Source organism: Schistocerca nitens, chromosome 5 (assembly GCF_023898315.1).
Source record: "Schistocerca nitens isolate TAMUIC-IGC-003100 chromosome 5, iqSchNite1.1, whole genome shotgun sequence".
NCBI classification, from domain to species: Eukaryota; Metazoa; Arthropoda; class Insecta; order Orthoptera; family Acrididae; genus Schistocerca; species Schistocerca nitens.
In genome coordinates this window covers 496,067,518-496,092,865 of record NC_064618.1, presented here as the reverse complement: position 1 = coordinate 496,092,865, position 25,348 = coordinate 496,067,518, and the positions used below count along the sequence as shown (strand labels likewise).

At 42.5% G+C, this 25,348-nt stretch overlaps 1 protein-coding gene across 1 annotated transcript; it reads left to right on the top strand.

Moving 5' to 3' along the window:
* The first annotated feature begins 773 nt into the window (after positions 1-773).
* On the top strand, positions 774-22,338 carry LOC126260091 (28S ribosomal protein S35, mitochondrial). The gene is made up of 6 exons (XM_049957304.1): positions 774-960; positions 10,817-10,904; positions 19,004-19,355; positions 19,429-19,608; positions 19,727-19,922; positions 22,172-22,338. The coding sequence occupies exons 1-6, from the start codon at positions 837-839 to the stop codon at positions 22,261-22,263; spliced, it is 1,032 nt and encodes a 343-aa protein (XP_049813261.1). The 5' UTR covers positions 774-836; the 3' UTR covers positions 22,264-22,338.
* Positions 22,339-25,348: the final 3,010 nt, after the last annotated feature.

Below are 25,348 nucleotides of genomic sequence, written 5' to 3'. Positions count from 1 at the left end.
GGGGAAATTAATATGTGCTCTTTACGCCAATTTCTGAGCAAAAAATTACGTGTGCTAACGCAGAGCATTGCCTACGCAGAAGAGCAGTGGATGTGGTTTAGGCAGGGTGGTGCACTGCGTAATTATCTATACCTTGAACAAAAGTGCCTAACACAAACGATTAATGGGCGGTGGATTGTTTGATGGAGGGTCATATTTCAACAAGTGTTTATTTCTATATGTATGTTTAGACTTTTTTCTTCATTTTATGGCCAATACCGTCTCCAAGGAAGCAAAGGCATGCAGCAACCAGTCGCAATCCCATTAGTTTTATTACTATTCCAAATCTAGATTTCGGCTATAAATAGCGATCTTCAGTGCATTTGAGTTACAATTCGACAGACTCGCGGCAGTACATGTCACACTATATGTTCTTATAGGTGTATACGCAAAAGGAATCTCAGGTTCCTTCTACCTATACACCTGTAAGAACATATGGTAGGATATACTGCCGCGAGTCTGATAAATTATAACTCAGATGCACTGAAGGTGGTTCTTTATAGCCGAAATCTAGATTTGTAAGAATAATAAAAACTTATGGGATTACGACTGATTGCTGTGTGTCTCTCCTTCCTTATAGTCTACAGTCGCTGAGCACAACGGTTCCTTATGGAATCAAAGTTGGTTAATACTATTTCCTGTAAGGATATCTCACACTTTTTGTGTTAGCAGCTCACAGCCAGTTTCTGGCGAGACGTATCTATTTGAGCTCGTGTACGTAGTGTACTATCTCTGCTATAAGGATTTTGAGCATCCGGTAGTCTCAGTCGTATGTTTGTGTTTACGTTAGTGTTGTGATGGCAGGATTTGTTAGGTTATGTGATAATGCCTGTCCATTGCTTCAGGCTAGACTAGCTGCTTCTGAAGTATGTGTTTTTGCGAGACGGCAGCATTCTCAACGACAGCAAACAAGCACTGATGGTATGAATATTTGGCTTTGGAGCAGATATTAACTGCTCACTTTTTTTTAGTGCTTGTAAGTATTATAACACAATAAAGATGTCACAAACTTCGGGAAGGAAGTAAGCAAACTGTGGTCAAGGTTTGTGTTATTGTCCCTCCTCCCCGGACGTTTCTTTTGTATTTCTTATAGTTCATTTACACATACAGTGTAACGTTTTACACTTGCACCAAGAACAGGGAGCCGCGCTATCTGGACGGTAACTGCAACAGATACTGCTTGTAATGAAAATTACTGTCAGATTAAAACAGTGCCGGAGCGGGACTCGAACCCAGAACATTTGTCTTTCGCTGACACTTGCTTTACAGTTATCCACGCACAGTCCACAACCTGTGCACACAGCTTTCCGAAGTATCTGGTTTCGATTCCTGGCTCTGCACACAGTTTTAATCTGGCAAGGAATTTCAAATCAGCACACATTCGCGCGCGCACGCGCTATAACGAATGATTGAGCAGTTCTCCGTGAACAGCGAGTTGCGAGCGCACCAATAACTCAGTCACGACAGGTAACAATCATTCACAGTCAGAGTAGGCACCTGTTATAAAACGTGGTTTCTCTGCACTACCCCACACCCTAGTTACATTTGTTTCACCCACACCATGCATCCCCATTTAAAATCTACTTAGTTAAGATGTGTGCACCATAGTTACTGTTTCTGAATCATTTGTCTGCTGGACTCCTTACTTCTGAAGTGGCAGACATCGCAAGACTTCAGGTTGTTAACACTTTGTGTGTGACCTCTCCAATAGCAACAATAATGATAATAATTCTGCGTACAGTACTGTGTTGTGCTGCCAGTTAGTTTATATATCCATTTCAAAGTAAGTAATGAAACAATTTCTAGTCTATTGCAGGAACTACCTACAACTTGCAGAAAACATTTTCATGAGATATTTAGTGTTTGTTACATATGTCGTGTTTTTAATTTCATAGATGAATTGTTCAAAATAATACGTAATTGTGTAATTGGTATTCTATGTGAAGTGCCTGTAACCTCCACTGCATGATGTCATGTGTTAATGCTAGCAGTTGAGGAAAAAGTAATTACTGATAACTTATGCAATCAGTATTAAAGTCTTGCAAAATTGTTATATTAATAATAATAATGATGATGTTTTAAAAGTAGCTTAGTTTCTTGACAAACAAAATCACACACTTTTGGTATTTTACCCCTTAGAAAATCTTGTTTTACCTCTCAGGGGGTAACTACCCCCATGCTGGGAACAACTGGTGTAAAGGATAGTGAGGAGGTTGTTCCTCATTTCAGTGTGCTGTAGGTGATAGACAGACTACTGGAAGAGAACATGATCCAGTAGTTCCAGTCCAGTGAGTTATGGGGTAATAAATAGGGTGCTGGGATGCCAGATGTAAGAGGATGTCCCACTGTACCAGTTATTGGGTTTCTTCCCATTCCAGTCACATATGAAGTGTGTGAAGAATAATTGTTTGAATACCTCTGTGAGTTTAGTAATTATTCTAATCTTATCCTCATGATCCCTATATAAGTGATACAAAGGAGACTGTAGTATATTCCTAGACTTATCATTTAAAGCCAATTGTTTAAACTTCGTTAATTGACTTTCTCGAGATAGTTTATGTCTATCTTCAAAAATAGTTCAAATGGCTCTGAGCACTGTGGGACTTAACATCTGTGGTCATAAGTCCCCTAGAACTTAGAACTACTTAAACCTAACTAACCTAAGGACATCACACACATCCATGCCCGAGGCAGGATTCGGACCTGCGACCATAGCGGTCACGCGGTTGCAGACTGAAGCGCCTAGAACCACAGGGCCACACCGGCCGGCTATGTATATCTTCAAGAGTCTCCCAGTTCAGTTCTTTCAGTATTTCTGTGACATTCTCCCATGCATTAAACAAACCTGTGACCATTCATGCTGTCCTTCTCAGTAATTATATGTTCAATTTCCACTGTTTGTCCTATTTGGTACGGCTCCCACACACTTGGGCAATATTCTAGAACCAGTTGCACGAGTAACTTGTAAGCAATCTCTTTTGAGGACTGATTGCACTTCCCCAGTATTCTACCGATAAAATGAAGTCTTGTCATCTGCTTTACCCACGACTGAGCCTATGTGATCATCCCATTTTATATCCCTGGAAAGTGTTACACCCACGTATTTGTATCAGTTGACTGATTCCAACAGTAACTCATTGATATCATACATACATCATTTTTTCATTTTGTGAAGTGCATAATTTTACGTTTCTGATCATTTAAAGCAGGTTGCCAATCTTTGCACCACTTTGAAATCTTATCAAGATTTTAGTGAATATTTATGCAGCTTCTTTCAGATAGTACTTCATTATAGATAACTGCATCATCTGCGATAAGTCTGAGGTTACTATTAATATTGTCTACAAACTCATTAATATACAACATGAACAGCAAGGGTCTCAACATGTTTCCCTGAAGTTACGTCTACATCTGACGATGACTCTCCATCCAAAATAACATGCTGCGTCCTCCCTACCAGAAAGTCCTCAACTCAGTCGCAGATTTCACGTGATACCCCACATGATCATACTTTTGACAATAAGCAGGGGTGTGGTACTGAGTCCACCTGACTGCCTTGATCCAAAGCTTTCAGTGTATCATGTGAGAAAAGTGCATTGTTTTCGGAATCCATGCTGGTTGGAATTGAGGAGGTCGTTATTTTCAAGATACCTCATTATGTTTGAGTTCAGAATATGTTTTAAGATTCTACAAGAAATTGATGTCAAGACGGTAATTTTGTGGATCACTTCTACTCCCCTTTTTGTAGACAGGTGTGACCTGTGTCTTTTTCCAAGAACTGAGCAAAGCTTTTTGTTCGAGGGATCTACGGTAGATTATAGTTGGAAGAGGGGCTAACTCAGATGCAGATTCAGTATAGAATCTGACAGGGATTCCATTGGACCCTGGAGCCTTGTTGGATTTTAATGATTTCAATACCATTGACACTATAGACTGATTCCCAAACAATGGTGGTTCACGCAGGTTTAGGCTTGGACGAGGATTGCATTGTTGCTGGTTCAAAGCAGTAGTTGTGGTACATGCATATGCGTGCTTTACCTTTGAAGAAAGCGTATATCCTGTAAATTATGTGTCTCGGTTGTTTATGTAGAATTTGTTGCTTACCTCCACTATCGGCGATGACAACTTGCAACAAATGGAGTAAAAATACATGAAATTACTTATTACGATCTAGTTTAACACATTGTATAACACATTCACAGGGGAGCACTCAGAACACTGCAACACGCCCCCCCTGCGGGTTCGGGGGTTAGAATAGGACCGCGGTATTCCTGTCTGTCGTAAGAGGCGACTAAAGGGAGCCTCAAATGTCTCGGCCTTATGTGATGGTCCCCTCTCGGGTTTGACCTCCATCTTTCTAAATTATTCCGAAGAGCGAGCCAATGGGGGAAGGGCACCTTACATGGTGCACTGTATCCGTCGTGCATTGAGACCTTTAGCCGGCTTTTTTGTCGTTGGAATGGTGTCCCGCTCGTTTTCCATCTCTTGGGCGAGGATACGTCCCTGGGTGCGATTACCACGCTGCACTCTGCAGTGTTGCTTTTCACTGCGACGACGACCTTGGACATTTTTGCACCTAAGATCCAGCACGGTAGCCAGTCCGTTGTGGTGGGGCCGCTATGTACCCTGTTGTTTGTAGCCCCCTGACAACACAGGGATCGCTCTACTGATGCATGCGCCGTTAACTCCCCACGTATGCCAAGGAGTAGATGCCCATCTCCCTGGGGCATCAGGACTCCCAGCAATGGCCATCCTGCCAGGTGGCTATTGCTGAGGCTGGGTGGTGCCCATGGGGAGGGCCCTTGGTCGGAGTAGTTGGCATCAGGGCGGATGACCCGCAATGAAGCGTGGTACATCATCTCTCGCTGGCGGCCAGCCACCAGCAGTCTCTAAGTGTTTGAGGGCTCATTTTAAAGCTAACGTTTATGACCCCAAATTGTTCCCATCCCTGGCCACACCATGGGAGGAACGAAAGGCAATGAATGACAGTGACGTGTATTCGCCCAGGTATCTCGTCTGTACCAGAGCTGATGGTGACTCGTTTCTATCCGTGAAACCTCAGTTCTTTGTAGAGCATTTAGAGGACAAGTTTGGGGAGGTGGAGGGCTTGTCCAAAATGCGCTCTGGGTCAGTTTTGATAAAAACGGCATCCTCTGCCCAGTCACGCAGGTTACTTGCTTGTGACAAATTGGGGGATGTTAACATTACCATCACCCCACATAAGAGTTTAAATATGGTCCAGGGTATTATTTTCCATCGGGACCTACTTTTGCAGTCTGATGATGAGCTGCGCGCCAATTTAGAGCGCCGAGGTGTACATTTCGTCCGCCGCGTTCATCGGGGTCCGAGGGACAATCAGGTAGCTACCGGTGCCTTCATCTTGGCCTTCGAAGGTGATACATTACCAGAGAAGGTCAAGGTGATGGTCTACCGATGTGACGTCAAACCCTATATCCCTCCCCCGATGCGGTGCTTTAAGTGCTGGAAGTTCGGTCACATGTCCTCTCGCTGTACTTCTAGCCTCACATGTCGAGATTGTGGACGCCCATCTCATCCCAATACTCCATGTGCTCCGCCTCCCGTCTGTGTCAACTGTGGAGAGCCTCATTCCCCTTGCTCGCCGGACTGCAGTATCTTACAGAAAGAACGCAAAATCATGGAATATAAGACCCTGGACCGACTGACCTACACTGTGGCTAAGCGGAAATTTGAATGGCTACATCCCGTGCGCATGATGTCATCTTATGCCTCCACTGTCACTCCCGCTCCAGCTCCTTCAGCTGCAAGACATACAGTCAGCTCTCAGAGTCAGAGGACCTCACCTGCCCCCTTGACGATGGGGGCCCCTTCTCTCGCTGTTGCTCCCACACCGTCTACCTCGGGAGCAGCACCCACTACACCACTGGGGACACCAGTCCCCACTTCTAAGCCGGAGAAGCGTAAGTCTTCTTCGGCGTCTCTCGCTCGGAAGGGTTCCCTTGGGTCCCTCCCTTCCCAGGTTCCTACCAGCGGCACAGCAGACACCAACCAGTGGCTGAAGAAGGCACAGGTCGCTGGACGACGGGCTTCGCGATCCTCTTTGGTCCCAGAGACTGACTCCAATAAGCCCTCTCGACAACGGCAACCAAAGGAACAGCGAGAGAAAACAACTTTGAAGACCTGTAAGACCAAGACACCTGCGGTGGTACCTACTCCACCGCTACCTAAAAGCTTTGCGTCTGAGGATGAGGTGGAGATCCTTGCATCCGCTGAGGACCTCTATCTCGCCGGTGCCTCAGACGCAATGGATAGCACTTGCACGGGTGCTCCATCAGAGGCAGCAGGTACCCCAGCGGCGTAATCTGCCTTCCCAGTCCCGTCACGCCTTTCTCCGCCATGGACAATACCATCCTCCAGTGGAACTGCAGCGGTTTCTTCCACCATCTAGCTGAGCTCCGCCAACTTATCAGCCTTCACCCTTTCTTCTGCATTGCTCTTCAGGAAACTTGGTTTCCAGCAATGCGAACCCCCGCCCTCCGTGGCTATTGGGGTTATTATAAGAACCGGGCAGCATATGAAAGGGTGTCTGGTGGCGTCTGCCTCTATGTCCTTCACACTCTGCACAGCGAGTCTGTCCCTCTCCAAACACCTTTAGAGGCTGTCGCTGTTCGGGTGTGGACGCCACAGGCTGTTACCGTCTGCAGTCTTTACCTTCCACCGGATGGTGATGTCTCGCAGCATGTCCTGGCTGCGCTGATAGCCCAATTGCCGCCACCTTTCTTGCTATTGGGCGACTTCAACGCCCATAACCCTCTGTGGGGTGGGTCAGTGGCAACAGGTCGAGGCGCCGTCGTTGAGCATTTATTGTCGCAGCTCGATCTCTCGATTTTAAATGATGGTGCCTTCACACACTTCAGTGTGGCGCATGGCACATACTCCGCCATTGACCTTTCAATCTGTAGCCCTAGCCTCTTACCGTCTGTCCAATGGAGTGTGCATGACGACCTGTGTGGTAGTGACCACTTTCCGATCTTTCTGTCACTACCACAGCGTCACTCTTCTGGGCGCCCTAGCAGATGGGCTATGAATCAGGCTGACTGGGACTTGTTCTCCTCCACTGCCGCTATTGAGCCTCTCTCTAATGATGACATTGATGCGGTAGTTCAATCCGTCACCACCGACATCGTTACTGCCGTTCCTCTGGGTCCCCTCGGCGGCGGACTGTGCCTTGGTGGTCGCCTGAGATCGCTGCAGCGATTAAAGATCACCGGCGGGCGCTACAGCGTCACAAGCGACATCCCTGCATTGAACACCTCATCATCTTCAAACGGCTGCGTGCGCGGGCCCGCCGCCTTATCCGCCAAAGCAAGCAGGAGTGCTGGGAGCGGTATGTGTCCACCATTGGCCTCCATGTCTCTCCATCGCAGGTCTGGGCCAAGATCCGATGCCTCTATGGCTATCGGACCCCTGTCAGTGTCCCTGCGCTCTCACTGAATGGAGCAGTTTGTACAGACTCTGACGAAATTGCCAACAGCTTGGCAGAGCATTTTGCTCTTAGTTCCGCTTCTTCCAATTACCCACTGGCCTTCCACTCCATTAAAGAGTGGATGGAACGTCGGAGCCTTTCGTTTCGCACCTACCACCCAGAATCTTACAATGCTCCATTCAGTGAGTGGGAATTTCGCAGTGCCCTAGCCACTTGCCCTGATACCGCTCCTGGGCCAGATGGCATCCACTGTCAGATGCTGAAACACCTTTCATTGGACTGCCAGCGGCGCTTCCTCGATCTTTACAACCGTCTTTGGGTCGAGGGGGAGTTTCCGTCGCAATGACGGGAAAGCATTGTCATCCCCGTTTTGAAACCTGGAAAGAGCCCTCTGGAGGTGGACAGCTACCGTCCCATTAGCCTCACCAACGTTCTTTGCAAGTTGCTTGAACGGATGGTGTGCCGGCGCTTGAATTGGGTACTGGAGTCTCGGGGCCTTCTGGCTCCATCTCAGGGTGGGTTCCGTAAAGGCTGCTCCGCCACCGACAATCTGGTGAGCCTGGAGTCGGCCATCCGTACTGCCTTTGCCCGCCGTCAGCACCTGGTCACTGTCTTTTTCGACATGCGGAAGGCGTACGATACGACATGGCGTCATCACATCCTTTCTACGCTTCATGGATGGGGTCTTCGGGGTCCTCTGCCGCTTTTTATCCGCAATTTTCTCTCGTGTCGTACCTTCCGCGTGCAAGTCGCGGCCTCATATAGTTCCTCCCACGTCCAGGAGAACGGTGTGCCACAGGGTTCTGTTTTAAGTGTCTGCCTGTTTTTAATAGCCATTAACGGGCTCGCTGTGGCCGTGGGCAATTCTGTCTCCGCTTCCCTGTATGCTGACGACTTCTGCCTTTACTATAGCTCTATTGGCATTGCAGCTGCTGAACGTCAGCTACAGGGCGCAAGGTGCAGTCTTGGGCTGTAGCGTGTGGTTTTCAGTTTTCGGCTGCCAAGACCTGCATTATGCATTTCTGCTGGCGCCGAACGGTCCATCCTGTGCCGCGGCTTTATCTTGACGGTGAACTTCTTGCTGTGGTGGAGACCCACAGGTTTTTGGGTGTACTTTTTGATGCCCGGTTGACTTGGCTGCCTCATGTTCGGCAGCTTAAACAGGCGTGTTGGCGGCATCTCAATGCTCTGCGATGCTTGAGCCACACCAGCTGGGGCGCCGACCGATCTACCTTGTTACGGCTCTACCAGGCATTAATCCAGTCCCGTCTGGATTATGGGAGCCTGGCTTATGGCTCCGCTTCCCCATCTGCGTTGCGGGTACTGGACCCAATACTACACAGCGGAATACGACTTGCCACTGGTGCCTTCCGCACCAGCCCTGTGGACAGCGTACTAGTGGGGGCAGGTGTCCCTCCCCTGCGGTTACGGCGCCAATGTTTGCTGGCCGCTTATGCTGCCCATGTTTTTAGCTTGCCCGGGCATCCAAACTATCGTCCATCTGCCAGAACGTCGGCCCCGGTCTGGTTGTACGATCGCGGTCCGCGTCAAAGAGCTTCTCTCCGGGCTTAGGGTTTTCACTGTTCCACCTCCTTTCCGGGCCACTTTGCGGACACCCCCATGGTGTGTTCCTCGCCCTAGCCTTCGGCTCGACTTGGCACAGGGCCCGAAGGACTCAGTCCCTCCAGAGGCCTTCCACCGCCGCTTTTATTCCATCCTGGCCACGTATCAGGGCTCTGGCATTGTTTACACTGATGGTTCGATGGTTGTTGGTCGTGTCGGGTATGCACTAACTCTAGGGGACCATTCCGAACAACGTTCCTTGCAGGATGGCTGCAACGTTTACACTGCTGAGCTGGTTGCCATCTTTCGTGCCCTAGAGTATATCTGCTCCTGCTCAGGTGAGTCCTTCTTTATCTGTAGCGATTCCCTGAACGGTTTACGAGCTCTCGACCAGTGTTTCCCTCATTCTCGTCTGGTGATGGCTATCCATGAGTCCTTGCATACTCTTGCCCGTTACGGCCGCTCTGTGGTCTTTGTGTGGACCCCCGGTCATGTCGGTATCCTGGGCAATGAACGTGTTGACCGCCTGGCCAGACAGGCCACCAGTGAACCCATTCTAGACATTGGCCTTCCGGAGACTGATTTGAGGGCGGTCTTACGCCGCAAAGTTATCTCGCTCTGGGACGCTGAATGGCGCGGTCTGACCACCCGTAACAAACTCCGTGCCGTCAAGGAGACGACGACTGTGTGGCACTCCTCCTTGCGCGTCTCTCGCAAGGAGTCTGTCGTCATATGCCGACTGCGCATTGGGCACACACGGATGACCCACGGCCACTTATTGCGCCGTGAGGACCCACCTCTATGTCGCTGCGGCTCCATTTTATCTGTGGTCCACATTTTCTTGGAGTGCCCGCTTTTAGCTGTGCTCAGGCAGAGGTTCGCACTGCCTGACACGCTCCCTGCCCTTTTAACTGATGACCCTGCTATGGCTGGCTTAGTTTTAAGTTTTATTCGGGCAGGGGGTTTTTATCATTTAATCTGAGTGTTTCTGTTTTTTAGTGTTGATTCTGGCTTTTGGCCTCCGATTTTAAACTGAGTTTTTTAATGTGTTCTCGGTGGTTGGCTTTTCCTTTTTTTTTCTCTATGGTCAGCCAACCACCGTCACACTCTGTGTGATTTTAATTTGTTTTGTCTGATCTCTGTCGGCGTATTTCTTGTCCCGTGTCGTCTGACGTCTTTCCTCCTGTTCGTTTTTATTCTCTTTGGGTGGTTTTAATTTTTTGGACAAAGGGACCGATGACCGTTGCAGTCTGGTCCCTTTAATCCCACAAACCAACCAACTGCAACACTCATTGGGTGTTGGAGACTGCGTGACATAGGTGCGCAGAACAAGCCTAAATTCGACCATCATCATTTATGGCACCAACTATAATTCTTATTTCATTCATCTTTTCAGCAGTGTGAAGATTAAACTGGAACAACTCTCCTGGGTTCTCCCTTGTAAAGGAACATTTGAAAGTGGACTTCAGCATTTCGGCTTTTGCTTTGGTATCCTCAAATTTAGTTCCTGTCTCATTCACTAGGGACTGGACACTAACTTTATTGTCCGTAATAACCACTGAGTCCACTTTGGTGGTTATCATGGCGTATTTATTTATTTATTTATTTATTTATTTTTATTGAATGGTAAAAGCGGTTAACACATGGCTTATCTAGTGGTAGTTATTATGTACAGGCATATAATGTTTTCTTTCAAAGAGTAATTGTAAAGCAGTCAGATACAATACAGTGTACCACTTATTTTTGCAGATGAGTTCAGGGTGCTGAATCTGGTTCCAAAGAAGGAGCAAACAGAATCCAGAAGAAAAATTGTAAAACCAGAAGTACTGCCACCACGGTAAGGAATATGGGCTGTTGTGGTCAAAGGAGGCTGTCAGAGATAATAACTGTGTAACATGTCGTCCACTCTAAAACACAGTGAAGTTGAAATAGGAGTTCTTAGATTACCCTCCCGAAATTTTCTGCTTCTGAACTTCTATGACGTGTGTCATACATGTTTACAGGCCGACCTGCTAATAATTGCTCATCTGTCCTGTGAGTGATTGTTGTTTCTTGAACCGTTGTTATTATTTTTCAACGTCATATTAATTTGTATTTTTGTCCCATCTGTCATCATTCATTTCACTGATATAATGTTGTCCTTACCATGCATTTTTCCTGTATTGATCTTGTATTCGCCTTGTAACTGTAATATTTGTGGTCATCTCTATTCTGTATTAAAATCTTTCTCACACTCCTTCTCCTCCCTTTCCCACCACCGTTACTACTACAATCTGCTCCTACTACAGATTTTTACCCCTCTGCTACTGGTCTCATCATTTCGAGTGTAATTATTCCACATTATCTTGCATTTGTCCTGAGCAGTCATTTCCTTTTCTGGTAAGTTTTTTGAGACACATTTCATTCCTCACCGATCTATTAATTTATTTCCATTCTGTATTCGATTACTTCATTCTTAAGTGATATCCAGGAGCTATCAAAAGTGTTGATTTTTCTCATGTATTTTCTTTCACTTACATCCAGTGGTGTGCTCCAAACATATCTACATTTTCAGAAAATTCGGCTCTGCCCTTCTCTGTTGTTGGCACCATTACATATGCATGGTAATATTTGTTATGGTACCACAGAGCAACAGCAAGTGGTGTAGAATATGATATGTTTGTTGTACAGAGACTAAACTGCAAAATAAAATTTATTGAATAAACAGTTTCAGATGCCGTTTTCAGATTTGGCCCATTCTACCAAAAGTGAAATCAAACTCACAAAAAATGTAATCCTTCATTATTGTAGATAAATTTGTGCAGAAAAATTCAAAATTACTAAATCTGTATAAAATACAGGGAATTTTGTTGTAATCGTAGGTGAAGAAAGTTATCTTCTAATAAGAAAACAAACTCTTGAACAACGATTTTGTAAGACATGTTTTATGAGGTATATTATGGTTAACTTCCTGTATTTGGGTTTTTATAAATTCTTTACATAGTAATTTTATCACTGATATATAAAATTTAATTGTTGTTCTGTAATGCAAGAATAACTTTTAATGCAATATAAAATGTATGTTTTATTGTCTATTTCTGTTACAGTACAGCAAATAAGGCAGATTTTGACAAAATAGCATGAAAAATATCAAAATCCAGTTGGCTGTAATTTCACGAAATTTTCATGTTACCATATGTGGATTTTATTCCCTGTCTGAGTCTCAATCCAATGTTATTTCAATGCAAGTTTGTTTTATAAGAAATAAATGTTAGGGAAAAATCGCATATGGAAATAATCAGCATCTTAAAATTTTTAACCTTCAAATTATGTTTTTATAACTTGTTGCATTTTGTCACAATTCAAAACACTATCTGGAAGACACTAAAAAAGTTAATTATTCCCTGCTTTTAATCAGTTTTGAGCTGTTATTTTAATAAAATTAAAAAAGAACTTTCATAAAATAAAACTTCAAAATTTTTGTATCTTAAATAATGTTTGACATATTACATGTTTCTCTTAATATTTCCTGCTTAGCTGAATGGTAACATGCTTGCCTCCCATGCAGTGGACTCGGGTTCGATTCCCAGCTGGGTTGGAGATTTTTTCCGCTTGTAGACTGGGTATTGTGTTGTCCTCATCATTATTTCATCCTCATCACTGGCACAAGAGTTGCCCAAAGTGGCGTCAACTGCAATAAGACTCGCACTAGGCAGCTGAAGTTTGCCGAATGGGGCCTCCCGGCTGACAATGCTATACAATCATTTCATTTCATTTCTTCTTCAGTTAGTTTAAATGATAACATTCTATGTAATATTAGCCTAATAAATTATTGTCATATGTTCATGGGAAAGGCATATGCAAAGATGTATACATACCTCCATGTGATTAAACTTCTTAGTGTGTGAGTAGTGCTTCACATTATGTGCATATTTATACATAAAAAGGTGCACTATACAGTTTTCACTGCTGCAACACCATAAGCAGCCTGCACTGGAACATAATGGCACAGATTGTTCATTGGCACCACCACCCCAAGGAAATTTCGTCAGTTGGGGAAAAGAAAGGAGGAATCTAATGTAAAACATGAAATAGCCATCTGAAGATGAACCTGACAGTTCAAAACCAGTAACGGCAGTGTTTAAATAAATAAATAGCATTGTAAAAAGTGGCTGGTTGCTGTAATCTTCTATGTAAGAGTCGACTTGTATTTTGTACACAGCCACGACCTCAAAGTGTCAGTTTTTGACAAAATAGCATGAAAAATATCAGAATGTAGTTGGCTGTAATTTCACAAAATTTTTATACCTTGTTACCACACATGGATTTTATGCCCTGTCTGAGTCTCGATCCATCACAAGTCTGTTTTAGTTATTTACACAATACTAGATAATATTTCTATCATTTTATTTTACTGAAATTATATTTAGACATATACCATTTTATGGACCTGCTAAGAGTGCTCCTGTTTAAATACAAATTTAATTTTGAATTATGAAACATGTGAAAATGTCATGTGAATGTCCCATTCTGTCACATGGAGTGGCCAATTACAAGTAGTAGCTGCAAACTTAGAAAAATGGGTGCTTGACATCTGAAACTGTTTGTATGGTAAATTTTTGAAGCTGAAGAATATGTGCATCACCTATGCATTCTGCATTCATTTCTTTCTCAGATTGGCCATATTGTCTAATCCTACATTATATAAAGCATATATCTTCTGCCTCATCCCTCCTTCCCACCTTTAATATATCTGTTGTGATACTTTTAATTACTTTTGTATTCATTTTAGTTTATATTTGGGATTTTTCTGCCATATACTTTTCCCTTCCATTAGAGAATTCTTCAAGAATCAGCGTTCACTCTCTTCTTTGCTTCTTCAGTGTGCAGATTAAATAACAGTTGTGATAAACTACTTTTCAAAGTGGGTTAAGCTTTCTTAGCTTTTATAACAACAAATACAATCAATTTTTGACAAAATATTTAATTGGGTAGATAAAAAAGTCTACTCACTAAGTGGCAACTATAGGACGGCCAGGATGATTGGGTTTGTGGATCTTAGGTAGGAGGTAAAAGGTGGGGGTGCATGGTTTGGGTGGGGTGAGAAGTTTTATGGATTGAGGTTTTGTAATTAGGCAAGCTTTCGAAGCCAGTGGCTCCTCCTTCAGGCAGAAGGATTGAAGGGGAAGGAAGAGAGTCAAAGGAAAATGACTGGAGAGGTCTAGGGAAAGGAGTAGATTTCCGAAAAGTCACCAAGAACTGCGGGTCAGGGAAGACTTACTGCATGGGATGAGAAGGAAAGACTGATTGTTGGGGACTGCATCAGATGAGATTTGAAAACCTGAGAGCTTATAGGTGGAAAACAGGGTAATTTGCAAGACAGAGATTACTGCTTAAATTTCATGCATGAGTTAATAAGAGTGAAAAGCTAAGTGCATTGTACGTAACAGATGTGTGAAGGGGGGGGGGGGGGGGGGACAGTAAAAATAGATGGGTAAGACAATGAAAGATGTAGAAAACTAAAACGGAGTGAAGAAAAGAGTAGCTACTGAGAAGAAATGCTGAGACAAAAGAAATTTATGTAAATTAAGGCCAGGTGGGTGGCGAGAATCAAGGACATGTTGTAGCACTAGTTCCCACCTGTGGAGTTCTGAGAAACTGGTGTCTGGGGTGCGTGTGGTGAAACAGGCACCAAGGTCATGACTGTCATATTGTAGAGCATGCTTAGCAACAAGATATTGCATATTGCCAGTATATACCTTCTGCCTGTACCCATTCATCCTAATTCATAATTTGGTGGTAGTCATGCCGATGTAAAAGGCCAAACAGTGTTTACATAAGAGCTGGTATATGACCTGTGTCGTTTCACAATTGTCTCTCACTGACAACCCCACCCTCCCAGTTAATGATGATAGGAAAAGCTTATCGCTTCCTACATTTTTGCTATTCATGCAGTCAAACTTCAGCTTCAGGCACGATGTTTTAATTTATTACTTTACTACTAAACTATTTGCAATATTGTTTGCAGACTGAATGAACCTGCAAAATTAAATCATTGTACAATATGTAGTTTGGGAGATATGATGATGTAAACATTGAGACATGTGAGAAACTAACATTTGCTTAAAATGGAGCACAAATTACTCTGTTTACGTTCATCCAGTGTTTCATAATGAGAGCTCTGAGCAACTTCCAACAAACTTTAAGTGTAATTTCAAACTTTTGATAAACTTTTTCTCATTTACATGCTTTAAGACAAATATATAACACTAATTCATTTGTAAGGTAATCAGACATTTGAAAGTGATTCATATTTGGGAGTTCAGTTCTTCAAAGAATTGAGGGTTTACTGGCAGTGACCCTAAATTGATTAAGGCAAATGCTGGAACAGTTACTTAGAAAACAATAGGCAGTTTCCATCCCCATTCTCATTTTTTCAAGTTGGGGCTCTGTCTCTAATGACCAACAGGATTTTAAAACCTTTTTCTTTTTTGTTACTTTTTGAGCAGGTGTACAAAGTCATATTGGTTTCTAATTCCTTGCTTCTATCAGTTATTGCTTCTCACTTGAAAATCAGTTGTTCTGATATCATCACCATCACACTTCACTGTTGGGAAACTACTTCTAATCCTCCTTATAAGCAGTGCCATTTCTTGGTTACATCCTCTTCTTTTCCAAATTTCTGACTCTCTCTTTTGGTCTTTTTGCTTATTGTCCTATCAGTTCGTATTGATTTTCTATTTAAGATATTTGTTTGGCTTATTTCCTATCCCAAATGTTCATCCTCATATTTGTGTCTTCGACTAATAAACTGGAATATTTTATCTGCTATATATTTCTCATTTAGCTCAGTCTTCACTAATACCTACTGTACTTTCATTAAACTTTATAATTTTTTTGACTTTGTTCAGAATTGAGTTTGGGAAAGTTTTGACTCTAAAAGGGGAAAAAATCACCACTCCATACAATTCAAGTTTATGGTACAAGTTTTGATTAGGCATCCTGTTGTTACACTTGTGCTTTGTGCAGTGCGTTTGGCTGTAGATAAATATAAAGGTGTGTAACATCTGGTTTCTAAGTAGCCATGGAGACAATAGCAGGCAGATGATGTGTTTCATATTGGAGCAGGAAGCTAATACTCATTTATCAGTTTATTATAACTATTTAATTGGATGGATAAAAAAATCTAGTCACCAAGTGACAGCAGAACACACATAAAAGACGGTTGTAATTGGCAAGCTTTCGGAGCCGCTGGCTCCTCCTCCAGGAAGGAGGATTGAAGGGGAAGGAAGAAGGGTGAAGGAAAAGGAGTGTCCTTTACCCTTCTTCCTTCCCCTTCAGTCCTTCTGCCTGAAGAAGGAGCCACTGGCTCCAAAAACTTGCCAATTACAACTCTTTTATGTGTGTGTTCTGCTGCTGCTTGGTGAGTAGATTTTTTATTTATCCAATTAAATAATTTTGTCAATAATTGATTGTTTTCATAGTTTGTTACAATTGATGTATGAGTATAACCTTAAAATATTGTGTGATGTAGGGGATTGGGGGGGGGGGGTCACAAAAAAGGGGAATAAGATGATGAAACGACAATCAGTAATTTATTGGAATTCCTGTAAAATGAATGTCCCTACATAACCGCTGACTGGGATTACACTGTATATACCAACAAAAGCAATCTGGCCAACACTATGTCAACACTCAAGTTAAGAAAAATGTGGAATATAACCTGCAGCCTGAGCTGCTCCTAATATATGCTGACAGGTAAGAAAAATTGCAATGCCAAAATATAATTAATGTAGAATAATGAAATTTCAGGAATAAGTTTGCTCAGGAAACTCATTTAAATGATTTACATTGCAAGATCACAGGTCAATGTAAGCACGAGATAAGCCATTGCCGATGTGAAATGGTAGTACATTAATAAGCAGTGTAACTGCCAGAATGTTGAATGCAAGCATGCAGATGTGCATGCATTGCGTTGTACCAGTGCTGGATGTCAGTTTGTGGGATGGAGTTCCATGCCTGTTGTGCTTGGTCGGTCAGTACAGGGACAGCTAATGCTGTTTGTGTATGGTTGTGGATTTGTTGTCTGATGATGTCCCATATGTGCTCACTTGGAGGCAGGTACGTTGATTGAACACGCTGTGGCAACATGTTGACACTTTGTGGAGCATGTCGGGTTACAGGAGTGGTATGTGGGCGAACATTATCCTGTTGGAAAATGCTCCCTGGAGTTTTGTTCATGAATGACAGCACAGCAGGTTGAACCACCAGAATGACGTACATATTTGCAGATATGGCTTGTGGGATAACCACAAGAGTTCTTTTGCTGTCTTACGAAACCATAACTTCAGGTGCATGTCCAGTGCGTGAGCACGCAGAAATGTTGGTTTCAGGGCCTCAGCTGGTCGCCTCCTGACCAACACACAGCCATCACTGGCACCGAGGCAGAACCAGCTTTCATCACAAAACACGAAAGACCTTCGCCCTTGCCTCAAATGCTTTCTCACTTGACACCACTGAATTAGCAAATGGTGGTGGTTTGTAATGCATGCTACAGGGCTTCTGGCTTGGTGCTGTCCTTGAAGTAACTGATTTGTAACAGTTTATTGTGTTACTGTTGTACCAACTGCTGCACAAGTTGTTGCTGCAGATGAAGTGTGATGTGCCAGAGCGAGACGCTGAACACAAAGGCCTTCCTCCTCTGTAGTGCCTCGTTGGCCGTCCAGAGCCTGGTCGCAAATGTATATTCTTGTGACCACCATTGCCAGTAACCATGTACAGTGGCTGGCTACACTCCTGCCAAGTCTTTCTGCATTACACAAAACCTCACTCAAATATAGTGAGGTGTTGATAATGGTATCTTCGTCACTTAAAGGAATTGTTGACTAACAGCAGTCTCAAAGGTAAGTAATGCTCACAATTGTTACAGTGTGTATTTAAAGCAAACCTGATTTTCATCCTCGGCAGTGGCACTACTAGCACCGCTGTTATGTGACTAGTGCAAAATTTGAATAGATATCATCTTTTATATGTAGCAACATGCCTTCCAGCTTCGTTTACATTGCAGTTACTTCTTGGCACTGCAATTTTTCTCCTGTCAGTGTATTTACCAGAGCTACTGTTTAGCGAAAAAAAAAAAAAAAAAAAAAAAAAAAAAAAAACTGTAATTGCCTGACAGTTGGCATGGAGAGAGGGATCTGCAAACTTGAATGCCGATTATTAGTTTCATTACACGAATGCTATTCGAATTTAGGAGAAAAACCAAGTGGGCTGATGTGTGAATGGAAATTTAGCTTGAGGAGGGAGACAAGCTAGGAATCCCAGCCTTGGTACAAGTTTTCATTCATCACTTCAGTCTGCATATATGCTTCAAACATTGACTGACAGGTGCCATATTTTATGAACATGCTTATTAAAAATAATGTCCAACTACATGGAGTGATCCAATACAATTCTAAATTACTATCCAAATAAATTGTCATTATAATTGACCCAAGAAAAGTTGCATTGTGATTAAAGTTCTGGACTAGTTGAAAGTTCCACTGTAAAATGCAAGAATTTAAATTTTTTTGCAGACTACTGGAAAATCTTTTGATCTTGAGAAGCCCACAACTGATCAGTTCCCCAAGCCATGAGTCATTATATTTCTAAACACTCTTTCCTATCTAGCTTTGTGAGGTGTGTTATTGCATTATTCTTACACTGAAGAAAGGTATAACAATAATCAGTTTTAAGTGCATGCTTCAATAATCAATTTTAAGTGCATGCTAAGGAAATTATAATAGGTGAGAGCGAGCTTATAAAGAAAGTCATGCATGATGATGACTGCCTCATATTATTTGTATTACCATCCCCCCTTGCACCTTGCACCTCCCCCCCCCCCCCCCCTCACTGTCTGTGTGTTACAAACATGTTAAATGTTTCACTAACAGAGGGTATTGCTGTTTTACTTAATAGAAGCAACCAGCTATCACCTGATGCAGACTGGTCAAATGTCTGGGTGGGCCCTCGATCCTTCCATCCTGCAGTTGTACCTCTGCCTGTTCGACAGGGGTATGTTGAAAAAGGAGTTGTTCCAGGAAAATATGGAAATGCTGAACTGATGAAGATTCCTAACTTTCTTCATCTAACTCCTCCAGCAGTTAAAAAACATTGCAATGCACTTAAAAAGTTCTGTACTCCATGGCCTGAAGAGTTGGACAGTGATGAAAAGATAGAACAGTATTTTCCTTTAGAAGTAATTTCATCAGACTATTGTCATTCATCACCAACAATTCGGGATCCCAAGGCTAGGATAGTTACAATTCGGGTAGGTACAAATGAGTTACTTTAGTGTAGTTTTTGAGTTTTCAGTAAATCTTAATAGTTGTTTTTACTTTCAGGTGAAAGTTAAAAACTTTAGTTTAGATGATCATGCAAAAGACAAATTGCAGAGGCTTGTTCAAGAACGCTATGATGCCAAAACAGACGTTTTGACCATTGCAGCTGATCGTTGTCCACTGAAGAAACAGAATTATGATTATGCCATGTATCTTTTGACAGCAGTTGTACATGAGTCTGTTGTATGTATTTTATTTATACTGCTGTTATTCTTATTTTTGCAAATTATGGAATTTGTAGAAATTAATTATTTTTTGTAATTAGAACAACAGATAATGTTTGACATTTTCTGATTTATAGAAATTTGAGGACTGGGAAAAAGAGAAAACGGAAGCTGACATGGAATATTATAGATGGGACACCAATTTATCTCGTCATAGTATTCTCAAACTTTTGAAATGGCCAAACGGTGATGTAGAAGACATAAATGAAGATATATCATCCATTCCTAATGTATCTGAGTACAGGGATGCTGTGTCAAACATATGGAATGAAGGTTCGTCTGTTTTCTCAGTCATGGCATTATATTCATATGGAACATAGAAGGATTATTGATATATTCTGTATCAAGATGCTATTTTCACTTAAATGAGCTGCAGTTTAGTTTATTTTTGTCTTACCTATTCAGATAGCTATGCTAAGTTGCATTGTTATATTGACAATGGGTATTATTTGCTCGATTAATGAAATGGTCCATTTGGAATAGCACTTCCTGATTGCCACATGAAAAATCTGTAGGAATGCATCAGTTCCCTATACTGCAATGATTGTTCTGAATGAGGAACTGAATCAACTGGCTAAGTAGTGAGGAACAAGATTAGGTCATGACATTAAGGAGCCCATATAAGTCTGTGGTTTCTTGGATACTTCAAATAGTACTGTAAGACACAAGATGCTACATTGTTGTGTCAAGCCGTTATGACAATTGCTCACCAGGGGAGTTTGCATGCCACCTGGTAGTGTTGCGGACATATAACACTGTAAGAAGAGTATACAAGCAGACCAGACATTTGCGGAGAATCAGTTTTGTGATGATACAGGCCACAAAAGAGGAAATCTACTGACCTTAGAAACTTTGACAAATGGCAGATTATTATTGCCCAGCAGCTGGGAACAAGTATCTCAGAAATCATAAAGCTGGTCAGTTGTTTACATGCCACTGTTGTGGCATCTGTGGAAAGTCATACAAAATGGTGAAACTGCGAAACAGACAAGTTGGATGTCCATGCCTCATCATGGGTCATGGAGGTCAGAGACTTTCCCACTTGGTGAAGCAGGATAGATGATGACCTTTGGTAAGTCTGATGGTAGAGTACACTGCTGGCACAGGCACAATGTTTCAGAGCACACCGTTCAATACACGATGTTGAACATGGGGCTCTGAAACAGATGATCCAATGACATGATCAGTTACAATTGCAGTTCACATGGGTTAATCAAGACTGGACCATGAATCAGTGTAAATGCTTCATCTGGCTGGATGAATCACATTTCTTGTTACACCAGGGTGATAGTCATGGCCGGACGCATGATCATTCAGGCGAAAAGCTGCTGCTGCTGCTTGAAACATGCACCACACCATGGATACATATTAGTGGGGACAGATTTCCGCTTTAAGGGAATATTTCACTTAGGCTTTGATGGGACCTGCGGTAAAAATGGAAGGTGTTTTCCATGTCAAAATGCCAGAATCGTGCTTCAGGGGTTTGAGGAGCCTGATAGTCAACTCACATTGATGTCTTTGCCACCAAATTCATCCAGTCTAAACCCGATGGACTACTTCTGGAATGCCATTAGGCAGGCCTCCATTCCCACGAACCACTTCTTATTGGAGAATTAGTGTGTTGAAGTTCCCATAATTTTCTTTATATCTGCTAACTTCTACATCATACTCTTTAGTTCAAAACATCTTTTATTAATGCATTTTCCCTTTACAAATATCTTTTTCTGTTCATTCTGTTAGGTCTTCAATTCATTATACAGTGGTTTTATCAATCTTCGTACATTATTCTCCTGTTCAAGTTTTTTGATACTTGGTTGACTCATCTAGTTAAAACTCATCAAGTTAAAATAATCAGTTATAAAGGCAATAAGTGAAGTAAGGGAAAGGGAACCACTCACCTACAGTGGACTGAACTGTGGGGCACAGAAACACATAACAGGGAACAGTATTCACACTAGTTTTTCAGATTGTCTTCTTTTTCTAGTAAAAGTTCTCTCTCTCTCTCTCTCTCTCACACACACACACACACACACACACACACACACACACACACAAAACCAGCACTTTGTTATTTGCAAATTTACTGTTTACATTACCTGCTGTCACTGTATTCTCATGCTTTTTCTGTGGTTTTATGTAATTTGCAAGGCAAAGCATATGAGAGTGACCCTGTCTATTATTTTGGTACTTGTGTTGTTTATAATACTAATAGACAGTGTATAAATAGTTTCACATTTTTTTATTACTGAAAAAAATGAGAAATGTTTTCAATGATTTGTTTAAAAGAGTGTTTGAGGATATTCACATTATTCATAGTTTCTTGAATTTTTATTGTTCAACAGAGTTATATGAGTCAGTAACAGCAGTTTTAGTATTGCAGTTTTACTTTGCTTTATTTTGTTTTTGACTAGTACTTCAGATGTCAGCACTGAGATAAATAGATATGTTTTGTAAGCTGGTCACAATGCCCTATTTTTGAAACTGAGAGTAGTTTGCTCATAAAATTAATTTTTCTTTTCCAGGTGAGAATGAGAATACTCTTGCAAAATACAAGGAGATAACGAAGAAAATTTTCTCACTTCCAGACAAGCATGTTGTTAGTGTTACTGCATGAAAAAAATGGTTTTATAGTTTTGTTATCTGAACACAATGTGTAAATAATTAAAAAATCATTTCATGAAAAAAATAATTTTATTCATTTTTCTCTCTTCCCTAAAACCTGTGACCATTTATGCTGCTCTTCTTTATATATGTTCAGTATCCCCTTTTAGCCCTATTTGATGTTGATCATAAACACTTGAGTGATATTCTAGGATGTGATGCACCACTCTGCTTTTATAAGAATTCTCCTTTATAGAATCCTTATCTATGACTAAGCATATGTGATTGTTGCATTTCATATCCCCACAAATTGTAACAAGCAGTTATTTGTATGAGGTGACTGAGTCCAGTTGTGACTAACTGATTTTGTAGTAATAGGATACTGCTTTTCTGTGGTTTGTGAAGTGAACTGTTTTGCATTTCTGTAAATTTAAAGGAACTATCCAGTCTTAGCACCACTCTGAAATCAAAGTCTGAGGCTCTGCTACAAATATTGTCAAGGTCATTAATATTCAACATGAGCAGCAAGGGTCCAAAAACACTTCCCTTTGGCATCCAAAAAGTTACTTCTACTTCATCTGTTGATTCTCCATTTGTAAAATCCTAATTGAAGCAATAGACTAAAACATGACTGGGCAAGTGTCTTTGGATACCCTGAACTGCATTGTTATGAAATGAAAGTTTCTGTAATAGCTGGGGGATACCCTACAAAGTAAGCTATGGTGCATTTTTAAGGGAGTGATTTCTGCTGTTATCTGCCAAGGAAGAATGCAGCAAAAAGTACTTAGAAACTGCCTGTTTGTTATTTATTCACATTGTCCTTATCTTTTCACGAAGATGTGTGTGCGAAATGAGAGAGTTGCTTTACCCTGCACACAGGCAGCTTTGGGACAAACTATTTTATTTATTAAACAATGGAAAATCCAGGATGGAATAATGACAATATTATGAAACAGGTAGATTGCTACTCACCATATAGCAGAGACATTGAGTCACAAATAGGCACATTGTAAAGACTGTTAAACAAGTATGTTTTTGACTAAATTCTTCATGCAAACTCAACTCACACACACGACAACTGTTCCTGACTGCCAAGGCCAGACTGTGAGCAGCTGCACATGATGGGAGAAGCAATTTGGCTGGCGAGGGTAAGGAGGAGGGTGGGGTGGGGTGGGAGAGGTACAGCAGGCTAGTAATGGGGAACGGTAAAGTGTTGCATGAGGGAGCATACAGGGATGAGGTGGAGAGAGGGTAGGATAGCTAGGAGCAGTTGCGAGGTTTAATGGAGGGCAGGGGATGATGGGGGGAGCAGAAAAGGAGAGAAGTAAAAAGACTGTGAGTCGTTGGTGGAATAGAGGGCTGTGTAGTGCTGGAGTGGGATCTGGGACAGGGATAAGTGAGTGAAGGACAATGACTAACAAAGGGTGAGGCCAGAAGGGTTATGGGAATGTAGGTGTATTGCAGGGAGAGTTCCTACTTGCGCTATTCATAAAAGCTGGTGTTGGTATGAAGGATCCAGATGGCATGGGCTGTGAAGCAGACATTAAAATGAAGAACATTATATTGGGCAGTGTTCTCAGAAACTGTGTGGTCAAACTGTTTCTTGGCCACAGTTTGTTGGTGGATATACATTCGGACAGACAACTTGTTGGTTGTCATGTCCATGTAGAACACAGTGCAGCAGTTGCAGCTTAGCTTGTAAAGCACATGACTGGTTTCACAGGTAGCCCTGCCTTTGATGGGATACATAATGCTTGTGACTGGACTGGAGTAGTTGGTAGTGGGAGGATGTATGGAACAGGTCTTGCATTGAGGTTTATTACAGGGATATGGGCCATGAGGCAAGGAGATGGGAGAAGGGCTTGTGTGGGTTCAGTGGATGGTGGAATACCACTGTGGGACAGATGGGAAGAATTGTGGGTGGGGCATTCATCATTGTGGGACATGATGAGAGGTAGAAACCTGATGGAGAATGTGATTCAGTTGTTCAGTTGCTCCAGTCCTGTGTAGTACTGAGTCATGAATAGAATGGTCCTGTGTGGCCAGATGGTGGGACTTTGGGAGGTAGTGTGTGACTGGAGAGATAAGGCACAGGAGATCTGTTTCTGTACAAGCTCATGAGGGTAATTACGGGCTGTGAAATCCTTAGTGAGACCTTTGGCATATTTTGAGAGGGACTGAAATGGCCACAGGTGGCTAGGCTGTGTGGAAGGGACTTCTTAGTAAGGAATGGATGGCAGCTGTTGAGGTGGAGGTATTGCTGGTGGTTGGTAGGTTTGCTGTGGACGGAGGTACTGATGTAGCCATCTTAGAGGCGGTGGTCAACATTGAGAAAGGTGTCTCAGATCGAGGATGATCAGGTGAAGTGAATGGGGGAGAAAGTATTGGGGTTATGGAGGAACGTAGATAGGGTATCCTCAACCACAATCCCAGTCATGAAGATGTCTTCAGTGGATCTGAACCACTTGAAGGGTTTGGGATTCTAGGTGGTTAGAAATAATTCTTCTAGATTGTCCATGAATACGTCAGCATAAGATGGTACCATCTGGTGCCTATTGCCATACCACTGATTTGTTTGTAGGTGATGCCTTCACAGGAGAAGTAATTGTGGTTAAGGTCGTGGTGACCAGGAAGAAGGTTGTAGGTTTGGAGTCCATTCGATGTTGAGAAAGGTAGTGTTCAATAGCAGCAAGGCCATGAGCATTAGGGCTGTTAGTGTAAAGGGAGGTGGTAGTAATAGTTACAAGCAGGGCACCAGTGGTAAATAAACAGGAATTGTGGAGAGTCAGTGGAGGAAATGATTGGTATCTTTTATATGCAAGGATAGGTTGCGGGTAATAGGCTGAAGGTATTGGTCTACAAGAGCAGAGATTCTCTCATTGGGGGCACGGTGACTGGCCACAATGGGGCATCCTTATGATTGGATTTATGGACTTTAGGAAGGTAGGACTGCAGGGAGTGGTAGTGGTGAGGAGAGAGATAGACTCCAGAGAGAGGTTCTTGAATGTGCCTAAGGATCTCAGGAGAGACTGGATATCCTGCTGGATTTCTGGAATGTGATCACTGTGGCAGGATTTTTAGGTGGATGAATCTGACAG